General features: G+C 43.4%; 1 protein-coding gene across 5 annotated transcripts in view; it reads right to left on the bottom strand.

Annotated features, from left to right (window-relative positions):
- Positions 1-17,183, bottom strand: part of Culd (CUB and LDLa domain) — a 99,802-nt gene that overhangs the window by 60,282 nt on the left and 22,337 nt on the right. For all 5 annotated transcript variants that reach the window (XM_067106844.1, XM_067106842.1, XM_067106843.1 and 2 more), the window contains one exon: positions 190-418. In XM_067106844.1, the coding sequence (XP_066962945.1) occupies positions 190-359 (170 nt within the window). In that variant the 5' untranslated portion in view covers positions 360-418. The remainder of the gene's footprint in view (positions 1-189; positions 419-17,183) is intronic.

Below are 17,183 nucleotides of genomic sequence, written 5' to 3'. Positions count from 1 at the left end.
ATTTCCCCATGCACTTATAAGTTCAAGGTCAAAAAATTTCTCTGAGTTAAATGCATCAGTTTAGCTGAGACTTGAAAATCTGAGGAATATTTTTCAGAGAGCTTTTGGTAAACTAAAAACGTTCCTAAAAGTGCCTCACATCTAACCGTTTGCATTTTCTTATTCTTAATTAATGAGTTCGTGGTTCACCTGTGTCTCCTGGAAGCATGATGAAAGGATGCAGAGTTCTTGTTGTCCTGCTGAAGCGCTATGTCTGGGAAGGTGGGCAAGGTAACGTTCGTGGCAGTGATGATGGCATGCGTGTCAGCCTCAAGGTAGTATTTCCTTCCGTTCATCTTCCTGCAGAGATCACCGTGCATGACGCTGACAGGGTTTCCTTCCACCGAGAAGCACCAGAGAGCCGTGACAGCCACGAGAACTGAAAGGAAACATTTAGTGAAGAAGTGATGAGTAGATTGCCCTTCGCATATGTTGACGTGTTGACTACAACAACCAAAGATTAAGCCACTAGTCGGTTTCCCTTGAACTACTCTACTTTTAAAAACACCTGTCAGGTAGTGTGGCACAAGGTTTGTTCCCCCTTCATCGCAGTATGGCTGATAATAGTTTGAATCATGGGTGCGCGTTAATTTTGCTACGGTCTTCTGGATTACTGACTGGTAGGAGGTTAAAGTTTGCTCTGGGTTGAGAATCGTCACACATTTAGTAACAACACTGAAGCTCGTGACTACTGGTAGCACTTTCATGTTGAAGAAAAATTTGGTAGGTGAAGTACAATGAGCTAAAGGAATGGTGTAGGTCCTTAAAATATCATAAACATAGCCTTAGTTCACTTGAGAGTTTGTTGCATTTCTTATGTGGCACACCTTGCATCTTTGGTAAAAGGTAAATGGGTCTAGGAGCCAGAGGTTGCGAGTGAAACGCTCAGAGTCATGACAGGTGACTAGTTCAAGAATTAATTCAATGACAAGTCTGAGGATGAAATGTTACCGGGGCATGTATTGTTACTTTTGTGGATGTGGTCAAATAATTAGTCAATTGAAATTTGACGCATAGGTTTAATTTTTTGTAATTATCCACTGTGTGGACTACATATATTATATTTTTACAAAAGAATATTATTATTTCTTTCAACAGACAGCTGGAATGATTCTCTCTTACCGTGGCAGGGTCAAATAATGTGTTTGTGTCTGCCTCAGCAAACTCTTCCACTTTGAATAGATTGCATTTAGCTCTCCAAAGCTGTGTAAAGGATGGGTACACTTGATAAGTGTTATGGCAAACATGAGTGCAAAGAATCAATCAACATCCAAATAATGTTCATTTCTTTTCTTTCTTTCTTTTTTCTTTCCGTCTTTCTCTCAACCTTCAGCACTTCTTTCCCGGGGCCCGGCAGTCTGGGGGAGCCCGTGACAGCAGCTTATTTATTTTAACTTTTATTTTTAAAGAATAAACAAAATCAAAAGATGAGGGATGCTCAAGGGGCCTATGCTTCCCTAACAATACTACTACTGGAGAAGCAAATCCACAGTTATGTATATGTATTTATATTTAAAGATAAATATATGTGCATATACATAACTTGATTTGCTTCTACATTTTAAGACTCATGCTACTATGAGTATGTTTTTTTTTTAATAACTGATGATCAACTATATTTTGGTACTTCCACTTACTCTTGCAATAAATTCTTACAAAATAATTGAGTGTGATGTATTCATAATATTTCATTTAACCCTGTAGTTGGACACTTTTGAATTGTGCGAGGCCTGGGACGGAGGTGATGGCGTATGGTTCCCAGGGGTAGAGGTAGAGTGCGGGAGGGAGGGGCCAGTTTTCATGCAAGTACCGGGGCCTGAAAGGGTGATGCTTAGGCTCTGTGATGACATAACAGTATTCAAGGATTTGAGACGAGCGTCAGTACCCGAAGACCACACTGGAGAACAGTACTCCAAATAAGGAAGGAGAAGTTTTAAAACACTTAGAATATCATAGCTTCATCGCGAAGAGTTCGATAACATTTTTGAGAAACAGAGGAAGCCACTCATTTTTAAAACTGGCATCGAAAACTTATTTTCTATCGTATGTTTTAGTTAATTTTCTATAAGGCTAAGAGATTTTGAGAAAAGAGTATTCACGCCAACTCCTATAAAAAATAAAGTGAGGAAATAAAAAAAAAAAATGAGTCTGGTGAAAGAGAAAGAGAATAATAGGAACTCCTGCGTTCGGAATGATAACAGGAGTGAGTGCAGGATAATGAAATTGTAAAATAAGCAGACCATTGTGAGCATTAAGTACATAGATACTTGAGAAAGCCTGCAAAGTCGACTGATCAAAAAAAAAAAATCTTAGAAAGTTACGGAGTGGAAAAGGAAGTTAGGAAATATTCATTTACATAGACATTATCTATAAATCAACTTGATACTTGCCTGACTAAACTTGCAGTTATGACTTTTAGTTTTCTGTAAAAGATTACTATTGAGATGCCAATTTGTCTGTCCGTCGGCGCTTTTTCTGTCCGCCCACAGATCTTAAAAACTACTGAGGCTAGAGGGCTGCGAATTGGCATGTTGATCATCCACCCTCCAATCAACAAACATACCAAATTGCAGCTCTCTAGCCTTAGTAGTTCTGATTTTATTTAAAGTTAAAGTTAGCCATGATTGTGCGTCTGGCACCGCTATAGGTGCCAACAACACAGGCCACCACTGGGTGGTGGCTAAAAGTTTTATGGGCCGCGGATGAGAGTTTCATGGGACGTAGCTGAGAGTTTCATACAGCATTATATGGTGTCCAGAAAACTCGGTTGCGCCGAAGAAACTTCGGGGCTCATTTCTTACTTGTTTTTTTTTAATCCAGGGTAACTAACCTATCGTCCTCACTCTGTACCTTTTTCCCACTTGCTTGAACAATTTGCATGCGTTTCTCGACTTCAGAAAGGCACTGCACTCCACATCAAAATGTGATATGTCTAGAGTAATATTGCTACTTAGCAACCCGTCTGAGCTACTCTTTGGGTGTGGTTTTGCTGTGCTGCATTTTCTCTTTCTACAAATGAATCTGCAATCAAACTCCTGCCTAGCCAGTTTTCTGTAAACGAAAACTATTGTGCCGGCTTTGTCTGTCCGTCCGCACTTTTTTCTTTCGCACTTTTTCTGTCAGCCCACAGATCTTAAAAACTACTGAGGCTAGAGGGCTGTAAATTGGTGTGTTGATCATCCACCCTCCAGCCACCAAACATACCAAATTGCAGCCATCTAGCCTCAGTAGTTTTTATTTTACTTAAGGTTAAAGTTAGCCATAATCGTTCTTCTGGCAACGTTATAGGAAAGGCCACCGCGGCCGGCTGAGAGTTTCATGGGCCGCGGCTCATACAGATCCCACCGAAAGATAGATCTGTTTTTAGTGGCTTTGATTATACGCTGTACAGAAAACTCGATTGCTCCGAAGAAACTTCGGCGCATTTTTCATTTGTTTAATAACATTAATGATTATGATAGTAAATATTCTGTTTAGCTGGGTACCAATAATGATAATTTTTGAGGTAGGGTCTTGCAAGCTGTAACTAATGTCTCAGTAGAAGCAGGAATAATAATAATGATAATAATAATAATAATAATAATAATAATAATAATAATAATAATAATTAAAACCAGAACACTACATCCACTAGGCTACCTGTGACAAAGTGTGTACACCTGTCTCCAGATTTTTTACGGAGTGACAACCAGTTTGTACTCATATTTTGTTTTCTCCAAATTAAAAATCTTGAACATTTCATCTAAATCTTAGTGTGTGTGTATGTGTGAGTGTGAGAGTGTGAGTGTGTGTGTGTGTGCGTGCGCGTGCGTGTATGCGCGCAGAGTTTATTAAAGTTTTATTATTCATTTAGTGTGGCATACGAAAACTTACGAAATCTTTACAGCAGTATATATACTGCAACTATATATACTGAAATACGTACACACAAAATAATCAAAATTTGTCAAGGGATAGTAACATTATTAAAACTTGGAGTAAGATAACGATGCACAACGAGAGAGAGAGAGAGAGAGAGAGAGAGAGAGAGAGAGAGAGAGAGAGAGAGAGAGAGAGAGAGAGAGAGAGAGGCATATTATTGCTTGGGGAACATTGCAATTCACATTTATCCGACAAATGAACTGAGAATATTGAAGTTGAATATTTACGTCTTCAGTTCATCTGTGGCTTACTTGTTAATTGCCTTTCCGTGGACAATCATAGGAATGTCTGTCTCCTCTGTTGACTTCTAGCGCTGTGTATCGTTTTTTTATTACAAGTTTTGATAGAATTAATATCCCTTAATAAAATGTGGTCATCAGTAAATATATGAATATGTTAAATTTCATATTTTCCCCAGGTTTCAACAAATGATATACAGTATCCAGAGCTCAAAAGGTTTATGACTTGTTTTGAGAAAGTGAAAGGACTACGTCAATGTTCGCATAAATAACAGAACGAAACTACTATACTTCTGCATAAAATCAGCAGACAAACGCACATACACCCTCTCATGCAGTCCCCACGGTACTTTTTCATATTTACTTATTCCTGCCTCTATCCTTGCGTTCTTTATTGAATTTAAAGCCTACAAGACTCTCTCCAAGTCTTACCAGGAATAATTCTAAGCAAAAAGAGAGCGAAGAAAGACTGAGACAGATTATCATAGGGTTACTGCGCCAGTCCTGCGGTGTCCCCTAGTGACTAGTTTGCAGTAGGTCTATGATCCGTTAAAGCAGAATAGGCCCTAACCTTCGTTTCTGTAGCCAGGTGAGGATAAAATCTTCAACTTTTTTGTAAAAAAAATTTTTAATTTATACAAGGAAATTTGAAATATTATTGAAAATATTATTGTTAGAAACTTTTCTTTTATGTACGGAAAATAACAATGTGATTTGAACAACAGTACTAATACATACATACATACATACATACTCACATACATACATACTCACATACATACATGCATAAATACATACACGAACACATATATATGTATATGATTGTGTGTGTGTATTAGTGCTATTGTCTAAATTACATTATTACTTAATATATGTTATTAAGTATATATATGGGCAGAGGTGTATTTTAGTTTCATTGCAGAACAATAATATATATATATATATATATATATATATATATATATATATATATATATATATATATATATTATACATATATACTGTATATACATATATATATATATATATGACGTCGATATAGATATATGTATATATACATGTGTGTATATGCTGTATATATGCATATTTCATACACCGAGATATTTGTTATATTCACAGGTTTAAATATGCAAATATCGTTAAATTATCCAATTTACTCTACCTCGGGATAACACACACAAAAGGTGGAATTATAATTGATAAATGCTTCATCACCAGTGGGATTCGAACTGCCGACTGGTTAGGAAGCGACGACTCACAGTGACGCTTTTAACACAGCCATCGATGGTAAGAGAGTCACTTATTAATTATCATTTATCTTGAGATAAAGTGGTCTAGACATTATACATTTGTAGCTTAATATTTGTGAATATACACTGTACATACATACATGCATATATATATATATATATATATATATATATATATATATATATATATATATATATATATATATATATATATATATATATTCTGAAATTTTAAACTACAAATGTATATAATATCCAGTTCACTTATCTCGAGGATGACATACACCCAAGAAGAATTATAATATATATATATATATATATATATATATATATATATATATATATATATATATATATATATATATATATATATATATATATATATATATATATATATATATATATGTGTGTGTGTGTGTTTGTTCGTGTGTGTGTGTGTGTGTGTGAACTAAAGAAATTTAGAGTTCTCTCATCAAAATATCTTAAATACTTGTTTTTTGTTTAATTTTTATTTCTTCGTTCTGTTTTTGTGTTATAATAACTGTGACAGAAATGATAAAAGCTGTAACTTCCTTTTTAGTTTCTTGTCCGTCGAAGACATTTATTTTCTCATCTTCACGGTCGTCTTCATTTACTTAATCTCTGAATCCGTCGACGTCTTCAGGAGCCTCTTACACCATTCCCCCAATTTCTCCAAGTGCTTTCCAAGGCTCCGTGAGGAATCTCCAGAAGAAAGAAACGCGTCGAAGCCGAAATAACGATCTTTGGAATTCCCGAAGCTCAGTGGCTTTTTCTGAATCTAGCATTCTGATCAGGTTGAAAGAAAGGTAACCATGTCTCTATTTGGCAAAGTTACTTTTCTTGTGAACAGTGTACTGGCTCTGATCCGTCCTGGATCATTGATATCTTTTGTAAACGGAAATGTTATCGAAAACCTCGGACATTTTATTGGTACAAACGCGATGGCTCTTATTCTTGGAGGGCTTCTTGGAAACTTCTATGACAAGTACATGAAGGAAAAGAAGTCTGGCCGACTTGCTCGAGATGCCATCACACGACTGGAAGACGACTTTTACCATGCTACGGAAGTGATCTCCCTTCTGAAGGAGGCGCGGAAGGAGGCTGAGGAGAAAAACTTGAGCCTCCTTCATGAAATTGACGACAGGACAAATAACGAAGCAGCCCTTATCCAGAAGAATGATAATTTGAACAACGAGATGAAGAAGAAAATGGAAGAGTATGAAGACGCACTGATACGGAAAGGAATCGAAATAGACAATCTGAAGGAGCAGCTCGCAAATAAAGACCAAGAATTTGAGAGGAACCGAAAACAACTGGAAGAGCTGCAGAGTAAGGCGTCTGACAATGATTTTTATTGTGGTTACCTAGAAGAGAAAGTCAAGGCGCATGAAGCGGAAAGGAAACGACTGAAAGAGGTGACCACAAAACTCGAGGATAAGCTTCGAGCCTCACAGCTAGAAACAACCGTTCTGCCTGCAAGAATTCGTTATCAAGAAAAAAATTATGGAAAGGAAGTGCAGAGGAATTTAGCTGTCCAGAAGAATGTCCATACCCCGGAAGATAGACGACTTCAGTTACTGCAAAGGGAAAATGAAGACCTAAATGAGAAATTATCTGAAAGAGAACGGGAAATAACCTCTGTGAATAATTGTATAGTAAGTGAAAAGGATAAGAATACTGCTCTGGTTGAAGAGAACAAGGTCCTCAGAGACAAGATCACTGAACTAACAGATCAAAACGGAACACTCCAGAAAAAAGCACGCAGGAGAAGACGCAGATAAAAGTTCTTCATCGGCATCATGTTCCGGAGGCGTTGCGATCTCCTTGGTCCATACGATGGGGTTGGCTTTGGGATGGGTGTTGTCTGCTGTACCCCACCCACCAAAAGCTTTTCAGCCAACGGGAGGCCCACCACCTCCCACACACCCATCCTCCAGACAACCTCATCGACTGGGCCAAGGCGATCGCAACGACCCTTGGAATGTGACGGAACAGCTCCAATAGATGGTCAGTGACGATTCTGGCTGCATCCACCCACTAACTGTACCCTTACAGAAGGTCTTCTCATTAATAATATTAATGATAATAATATATGAAGGTAACAAACCCTCTCTGAAGCATGCCTTGTTAAAGTGAATGGCACCATCTGAGGAATGGATTTTATATATGGTCTTCTCAATTCTGGTTGGATATACCAGTTCGAGATATAGGCAACTTTGCCTCTGTCATCGAAACTGGATTGCTGCCCACCTTTCGGATGGTGGCCTATCTCCTTAAGGAAATCAGCAGCTGTCAGGGCCACTTGAGGTTGGGTATACCAGTCTGAGACAGGCTTCTTTGCCTCTGTCATTGAAACTGGATTTCTGCCCACCTTTTGGATGGTGGCCTGTTTCCTTAAGGTAATCAGCAGCTGTCAGGGCCACTTGAGGTTGGGTATACCAGTTTGAGACAGGTTTCTTTGCCTCTGTCATCGAAACTGGATTTCTGCCCACCTTTTGGATGGTGGCCTGTTTCCTTAAGGAAATCAGCAGCTGTCAGGGCCACTTAAGGTTGGGTATACCAGTTCTAGACATAGGCAACTTTGCCTCTGTCATCGAAAATGGATTGCTGCCCACCTTTTGGATGGTGGCCTGTCTCCTTAAGGAAATCAGCAACTGTCAGGGCCACTTAAGGTTGGGTATACCAGTTCTAGACATACGCAACTTTGCCTCTGTCATCAAACCTGGATTGCTGCCCACCTTTTGATGGTGGCCTGTCTCCTTAAGGAAATCAGCAGCTGTCAGGGCCACTTGAGGTTGGGTATACCAGTTTGAGACAGGCTTCTTTGCCTCACTCATCGAAACTGGATTGCTGCCCACCTTTTGTATGGTGGCCTGTTTCCTTAAGGAAATCAGCAACTGTCAGGGCCACTTAAGGTTGGGTATACCAGTTCGAGACATAGGCAACTTTGCCTCTGTCATCGAAACTGGATTGCTGCCCACCTTTTGTATGGTGGCCTGTTTCCTTAAGGATCAGAAATCAGCAACTGTCAGGGCCACTTGAGGTTGGGTATACCAGTTTGAGACATAGGTGTCTTTGCCTCTGTCATCGGAACTGGATTGCTGCCCACCTTTTGGATGGTGGCCTGTCTCCTTAAGGAAATCAGCAACTGTCAGGGCCACTTAAGGTTGGGTATACCAGTTCGGGACATAGGCAACTTTCCCTCTGTCACTGAAACTGGATTACTGCCCACCTTTTGGATGGTGGCCTGTCTCCTTAAGGAAATCAGCAACTGTCAGGGCCACTTAAGGTTGGGTATACCAGTTCTAGACATTGGCAACTTTGCCTCTGTCACCGAAACTGGATTGCTGCCCACCTTTTGGATGGTGGCCTGTCTCCTTAAGGAAATCAGCAACTGTCAGGGCCACTTAAGGTTGGGTATACCAGTTCGAGACATAGGCTTCTTTGCCTCTGTCATCGAAACTGGATTGCTACCCACCTTTTGGATGGTGGCCTGTCTCCTTAAGGAAATCAGCAACTGTCAGGGCCACTTGAGGTTGGGTATACCAGTTCGAGATATAGGTTTCTTTGCCTCTGTCATCGGAACTGGATTGCTGCCCACCTTTTGGATGGTGGCCTGTCTCCTTAAGGAAATCAGCAACTGTCAGGGCCACTTAAGGTTGGGTATACCAGTTATAGACATAGGTTTCTTTGCCTCTGTCATCAAAACTGGATTTCTGCCCACCTTTTGGATGGTGGCCTATCTCCTTAAGGAAATCAGCAGCTGTCAGGGCCACTTGAGGTTGAGTATACCAGTTTGAGACAGGCTTCTTTGCCTCTGTCATCGAAACTGGATTTCTGCCCACCTCTTGGATGGTGGCCTGTTTCCTTAAGGAAATCAGCAACTGTCAGGGCCACTTAAGGTTGGGTATACCAGTTCAAGACATAGGCAACTTTGCCTCTGTCATCGAAACTGGATTGCTGCCCACCTTTTGGATGGTGGCCTGTCTCCTTAAGGAAATCAGCAGCTGTCAGGGCCACTTGAGGTTGGGTATACCAGTTTGAGACAAACTTTGCCTCACTCATCGAAACTGGATTGCTGCCCACCTTTTGGATGGTGGCCTGTTTCCTTTAGGAAATCAGCAACTGTCATGGCCACTTAAGGTTGGGTATACCAGTTCGAGACATAGGCTTCTTTGCCTCTGTCATTGAAACTGGATTGCTACCCACCTTTTGGATGGTGGCCTATCTCCTTAAGGAAATCAGCAACTGTCAGGGCCACTTGAGGTTGGGTATACCAGTTCGAGACACAGGATAAGGTTTCTTTGCCTCTGTCATCGGAACTGGATTGCTACCCACCTTTTGGATGGTGGCCTGTCTCCTTAAGGAAATCAGCAACTGTCAGGGCCACTTAAGGTTGGGTATACCAGTTCTAGACATAGGCAACTTTGCCTCTGTTATCAAAACTGGATTGCTGCCCACCTTTTGGATGGTGGCCTGTCTCCTTAAGGAAATCAGCAGCTGTCAGGGCCACTTGAGGTTGAGTATACCAGTTTGAGACAGGCTTCTTTGCCTCACTCATCGAAACTGGATTGCTGCCCACCTTTTGGATGGTGGCCTGTTTCCTTAATGAAATCAGCAGCTGTCAGGGCCACTTAAGGTTGGGTATACCAGTTCGAGACATAGGCTTCTTTGCCTCTGTCATCGAAACTGGATTGCTGCCCACCTTTTGGATGGTGGCCAGTTTCCTTAAGGAAATCAGCAACTGTCAGGGCCACTTGAGGTTGGGTATACCAGTTCAAGACATAGGTTTCTTTGCCTCTGTCATCGGAACTGGATTGCTGCCCACCTTTTGGATGGTGGCCTGTCTCCTTAAGGAAATCAGCAGCTGTCAGGGCCACTTAAGGTTGGGTATACCAGTTCTAGACATAGGCAACTTTGCCTCTGTCATCAAAACTGGATTTCTGCCCACCTTTTGGATGGTGGCCTATCTCCTTAAGGAAATCAGCAGCTGTCAGGGCCACTTGAGGTTGAGTATACCAGTTTGAGACAGGCTTCTTTGCCTCTGTCATCGAAACTGGATTTCTGCCCACCTCTTGGATGGTGGCCTGTTTCCTTAATCAAAATCAGCAACTGTTAGAGCCACTTGAGGTTGAGTATACCAGTTTGAGACAGGCTTTTGCCTCTGTCATCGAAACTGGATTTCTGCCCACCTCTTGGATGGTGGCCTGTTTCCTTCAGGAAATCAGCAACTGTTAGGGGCCACTTGAGGTTGAGTATACCAGTTTGAGACAGGCTTCTTTGCCTCTGTCATTGAAACTGGATTTCTGCCCACCTCTTGGATGGTGGCCTGTTTCCTTCAGGAAATCAGCAACTGTTAGGGCCAACTTGAGGTTGAGTATACCAGTTTGAGACAGGCAAAACTTTGCCTCTGTCATCGAAACTGGATTTCTGCCCACCTCTTGGATGGTGGCCTGTTTCCTTAAGGAAATCAGCAACTGTTAGGGCCACTTGAGGTTGAGTATACCAGTTTGAGACAGGCTTCTTTGCCTCTGTCATCGAAACTGGATTGCTGCCCACCTTTTGGATGGTGTCCTGTCTCCTTCAGGAAATCAGCAGCAGTCAGGGCCACTTAAGGTTACGTATACCTGTTCTAGACATAGGCAACTTTGCCTCTGTCATCGAAACTGGATTTCTGCCCACCTTTTGGATGGTGGCCTGTCTCCTTAAGGTAATCAGAAGCTGTCAGGGCCACTTAAGGTTGGGTATACCAGTTCAAGACATAGGCTTCTTTGCCTCTGTCATCGAAACTGGATTTCTGCCCACCTTTTGGATGGTGGCCTGTCTCATTAAGGAAATCAGCAACTGTCAGGGCCACTTGAGGTTGGGTATACCAGTTCGAGACATAGGTTTCTTTGCCTCTGTCATCGAAACTGGATTGCTGCCCACCTTTTGGATGGTGGCCTGTCTCCTTAAGGAAATCAGCAACTGTCAGGGCCACTTAAGGTTGGGTATACCAGTTCGAGACATAGGCAACTTTGCCTCTGTCATTGAAAATGGATTTCTGCCCACCTTTTGGATGGTGGCCTATCTCTTTAAGGAAATCAGCAACTGTCAGGGCCACTTAAGGTTGGGTATACCAGTTCAAGACAGAGGCTTCTTTGCCTCTGTCATCAAAACTGGATTTCTGCCCACCTTTTGGATGGTGGCCTGTCTCCTTAAGGAAATCAGCAGCTGTCAGGGCCAATTAAGGTTGGGTATACCAGTTCAAGACATAGGCTTCTTTGCCTCTGTCATCAAAACTGGATTTCTGCCCACCTTTTGGATGGTGGCCTGTCTCCTTAACGAAATCAGCAACTTTCAGGGCCAATTAAGGTTGGGTATACCAGTTAGAGACATAGGCAACTTTGCCTCTGTCATCGAAACTGGATTTCTGCCCCCTTTTGGGTGGTGGCCTATCTCTTTAAGGAAATCAGCAACTGTCTGGGCTAATTAAGGTTAGGTATACCAGTTCGGGACATAGGCAACTTTGCCTCTGTCATTGAAAGTGGATTTCTGCCCACCTTTTGGATGGTGGCCTATCTCTTTAAGGAAATCAGCAGCTGTCAGGGCCAATTGTTGTTAGGTATACCAGTTCGGACATAGGCAACTTTGCCTCTGTCATCGAAACTGGATTTCTGCCCACCTTTTGGATGGTGGCCTGTCTCCTTAAGGTAATCATAAGCTGTCAGGGCCACTTAAGGTTGGGTATACTAGTTCGAGACATAGGCAACTTTGCCTCTGTCATCGAAACTGGATCGCTGCCCACATTTTGGATGGTGGCCAGACTCATTAAGCAAATCAGCAACTGTCAGGGCCAATTAAGGTTGGGTATACTAGTTCGAGACATAGGCAACTTTGCCTCTGTCATTGAAACTGGATTTCTGCCCACCTTTTGGATGGTGGCCTGTTTCCTTAAGGAAATCAGCAACTGTCAGGGCCACTTAAGGTTGGGTATACCAGTTCTAGACATACGCAACTTTGCCTCTGTCATCAAACCTGGATTGCTGCCCACCTTTTGGATGGTGGCCTGTCTCCTTAAGGAAATCAGCAGCTGTCAGGGCCACTTGAGGTTGGGTATACCAGTTTGAGACAGGCTTCTTTGCCTCACTCATCGAAACTGGATTGCTGCCCACCTTTTGGATGGTGGCCTGTTTCCTTAAGGAAATCAGCAACTGTCAGGGCCACTTAAGGTTGGGTATACCAGTTCGAGACATAGGCTTCTTTGCCTCTGTCATCGAAACTGGATTGCTGCCCACCTTTTGGATGGTGGCCTGTCTCCTTAAGGAAATCAGCAACTGTCAGGGCCACTTGAGGTTGGGTATACCAGTTTGAGACATAGGTGTCTTTGCCTCTGTCATCGGAACTGGATTGCTGCCCACCTTTTGGATGGTGGCCTGTCTCCTTAAGGAAATCAGCAGCTGTCAGGGCCACTTAAGGTTGGGTATACCAGTTCGGGACATAGGCAACTTTCCTCTGTCACTGAAACTGGATTACTGCCCACCTTTTGGATGGTGGCCTGTCTCCTTAAGGAAATCAGCAACTGTCAGGGCCACTTAAGGTTGGGTATACCAGTTCTAGACATTGGCAACTTTGCCTCTGTCATCGAAACTGGATTGCTGCCCACCTTTTGGATGGTGGCCTGTCTCCCTTAAGGAAATCAGCAACTGTCAGGGCCACTTAAGGTTGGGTATACCAGTTCGAGACATAGGCTTTTGCCTCTGTCATCGAAACTGGATTGCTGCCCACCTTTTGGATGGTGGCCTGTCTCCTTAAGGAAATCAGCAACTGTCAGGGCCACTTGAGGTTGGGTATACCAGTTCGAGATATAGGTTTCTTTGCCTCTGTCATCGGAACTGGATTGCTGCCCACCTTTTGGATGGTGGCCTGTCTCCTTAAGGAAATCAGCAACTGTCAGGGCCACTTAAGGTTGGGTATACCAGTTATAGACATAGGTTTCTTTGCCTCTGTCATCAAACTGGATTTCTGCCCACCTTTTGGATGGTGGCCTATCTCCTTAAGGAAATCAGCAGCTGTCAGGGCCACTTGAGGTTGAGTATACCAGTTTGAGACAGGCTTCTTTGCCTCTGTCATCGAAACTGGATTTCTGCCCACCTTCTTGGATGGTGGCCTGTTTCCTTAAGGAAATCAGCAACTGTCAGGGCCACTTAAGGTTGGGTATACCAGTTCAAGACATAGGCAACTTTGCCTCTGTCATCGAAACTGGATTGCTGCCCACCTTTTGGATGGTGGCCTGTCTCCTTAAGGAAATCAGCAGCTGTCAGGGCCACTTGAGGTTGGGTATACCAGTTTGAGACAGGCTTCTTTGCCTCACTCATCGAAACTGGATTGCTGCCCACCTTTTGGATGGTGGCCTGTTTCCTTTAGGAAATCAGCAACTGTCATGGCCACTTAAGGTTGGGTATACCAGTTCGAGACATAGGCTTCTTTGCCTCTGTCATTGAAACTGGATTGCTACCCACCTTTTGGATGGTGGCCTGTCTCCTTAAGGAAATCAGCAACTGTCAGGGCCACTTGAGGTTGGGTATACCAGTTCGAGACATAGGTTTCTTTGCCTCTGTCATCGGAACTGGATTGCTACCCACCTTTTGGATGGTGGCCTGTCTCCTTAAGGAAATCAGCAACTGTCAGGGCCACTTAAGGTTGGGTATACCAGTTCTAGACATAGGCAACTTTGCCTCTGTTATCAAAACTGGATTGCTGCCCACCTTTTGGATGGTGGCCTGTCTCCTTAAGGAAATCAGCAGCTGTCAGGGCCACTTGAGGTTGAGTATACCAGTTTTGAGACAGGCAACTTTGCCTCACTCATCGAAACTGGATTGCTGCCCACCTTTTGGATGGTGGCCTGTTTCCTTAATGAAATCAGCAGCTGTCAGGGCCACTTAAGGTTGGGTATACCAGTTCGAGACATAGGCTTCTTTGCCTCTGTCATCGAAACTGGATTGCTGCCCACCTTTTGGATGGTGGCCAGTTTCCTTAAGGAAATCAGCAACTGTCAGGGCCACTTGAGGTTGGGTATACCAGTTCAAGACATAGGTTTCTTTGCCTCTGTCATCGGAACTGGATTGCTGCCCACCTTTTGGATGGTGGCCTGTCTCCTTAAGGAAATCAGCAGCTGTCAGGGCCACTTAAGGTTGGGTATACCAGTTCTAGACATAGGCAACTTTGCCTCTGTCATCAAAACTGGATTTCTGCCCACCTTTTGGATGGTGGCCTATCTCCTTAAGGAAATCAGCAGCTGTCAGGCCACTTGAGGTTGGGTATACCAGTTTGAGACAGGCTTTGCCTCTGTCATCGAAACTGGATTTTCTGCCCACCTCTTGGATGGTGGCCTGTTTCTTAAGGAAATCAGCAACTGTTAGGGCCACTTGAGGTTGAGTATACCAGTTTGAGACAGGCTTCTTTGCCTCTGTCATCGAAACTGGATTTCTGCCCACCTCTTGGATGGTGGCCTGTTTCCTTCAGGAAATCAGCAACTGTTAGGGCCACTTGAGGTTGAGTATACCAGTTTGAGACAGGCTTCTTTGCCTCTGTCATTGAAACTGGATTTCTGCCCACCTCTTGGATGGTGGCCTGTTTCCTTCAGGAAATCAGCAACTGTTAGGGCCACTTGAGGTTGAGTATACCAGTTTGAGACAGGCTTCTTTGCCTCTGTCATCGAAACTGGATTTCTGCCCACCTCTTGGATGGTGGCCTGTTTCCTTAAGGAAATCAGCAACTGTTAGGGCCACTTGAGGTTGGTATACCAGTTTGAGACAGGCTTCTTTGCCTCTGTCATCGAAACTGGATTGCTGCCCACCTTTTGGATGGTGGCCTGTCTCCTTCAGGAAATCAGCAGCTGTCAGGGCCACTTAAGGTGGGTATACCAGCTCAAGACATAGGCTTCTTTGCCTCTGTCATCGAAACTGGATTGCTGCCCACCTTTTGGATGGTGGCCTGTCTCCTTAAGGAAATCAGCAGCTGTCTGGGCCACTTAAGGTTGGGTATACCAGCTCAAGACATAGGCTTCTTTGCCTCTGTCATCGAAACTGGATTGCTGCCCACCTTTTGGATGGTGGCCTGTCTCCTTAAGGAAATCAGCAGCTGTCTGGGTCCACTTAAGGTTGGGTATACCAGTTCGAGACATAGGCTTCTTTGCCTCTGTCATCGAAACTGGATTGCTGCCCACCTTTTGGATGGTGGCCTGTCTCCTTAAGGAAATCAGCAGCTGTCAGGGCCACTTAAGGTTGGGTATACCAGTTCGAGACATAGGCAACTTTGCCTCTGTCATTGAAACTGGATTTCTGCCTACCTTTTGGATGGTGGCCTATCTCTTTAAGGAAATCAGCAACTGTCAGGGCCACTTAAGGTTGGGTATATCAGTTCGAGACAGAGGCTTCTTTGCCTCTGTCATCAAAACTGGATTTCTGCCCACCTTTTGGATGGTGGCCTGTCTCCTTAAGGAAATCAGCAGCTGTCAGGGCCAATTAAGGTTGGGTATACCAGTTCAAGACATAGGCTTCTTTGCCTCTGTCATCAAAACTGGATTTCTGCCCACCTTTTGGATGGTGGCCTGTCTCCTTAACGAAATCAGCAACTTTCAGGGCCAATTAAGGTTGGGTATACCAGTTAGAGACATAGGCAACTTTGCCTCTGTCATCGAAACTGGATTTCTGCCCCCTTTTGGGTGGTGGCCTATCTCTTTAAGGAAATCAGCAACTGTCTGGGCTAATTAAGGTTAGGTATACCAGTTCGGGACATAGGCAACTTTGCCTCTGTCATTGAAAGTGGATTTCTGCCCACCTTTTGGATGGTGGCCTATCTCTTTAAGGAAATCAGCAGCTGTCAGGGCCAATTAAGGTTAGGTATACCAGTTCGGGACATAGGCAACTTTGCCTCTGTCATCGAAACTGGATTTCTGCCCACCTTTTGGATGGTGGCCTGTCTCCTTAAGGTAATCAGCAGCTGTCAGGGCCACTTAAGGTTGGGTATACTAGTTCGAGACATAGGCAACTTTGCCTCTGTCATCGAAACTGGATTGCTGCCCACATTTTGGATGGTGGCCAGTCTCATTAAGCAAATCAGCAACTGTCAGGGCCAATTAAGGTTGGGTATACTAGTTCGAGACATAGGCAACTTTGCCTCTGTCATTGAAACTGGATTTCTGCCCACCTTTTGGATGGTGGCCTGTTTCCTTAAGGAAATCAGCAACTGTCAGGGCCACTTAAGGTTGGGTATACCAGTTCTAGACATACGCAACTTTGCCTCTGTCATTGAAACTGGATTGCTGCCCACCTTTTGGATGGTGGCCAGTTTCCTTAAGGAAATCAGCAGCTGTCAGGGACACTTAAGGTTGCATATACTAGTTCGAGACATAGGCAACATTACCTCTGTCATCGAAACTGGATTGCTGCCCACCTTTTGGATGGTGACCTATCTCTTTAAGGAAATCAGCAGCTGTCAGGGCTACTTAAGGTTGGGTATACCAGTTCGAGACATAGGCAACTTTGCCTCTGTCATCGAAACTGGATTTCTGCCCACCTTTTGGATGGTGGCCTGTTTCCTTAAGGAAATCAGCAGCTGTCAGGGCCACATAAGGATGGGTATACCAGTTCAAGACATAGGCTTCTTTGCCTCTGTCATCGAAACTGGATTGCTACCCACCTTTTGGATGGTGGCCTATCTCTTTAAGGAA

This window comes from Macrobrachium rosenbergii, chromosome 7, assembly GCF_040412425.1.
Source record: "Macrobrachium rosenbergii isolate ZJJX-2024 chromosome 7, ASM4041242v1, whole genome shotgun sequence".
NCBI classification, from domain to species: domain Eukaryota; kingdom Metazoa; phylum Arthropoda; class Malacostraca; order Decapoda; family Palaemonidae; genus Macrobrachium; species Macrobrachium rosenbergii.
This window is presented reverse-complemented; position numbering and strand designations above follow the sequence as displayed.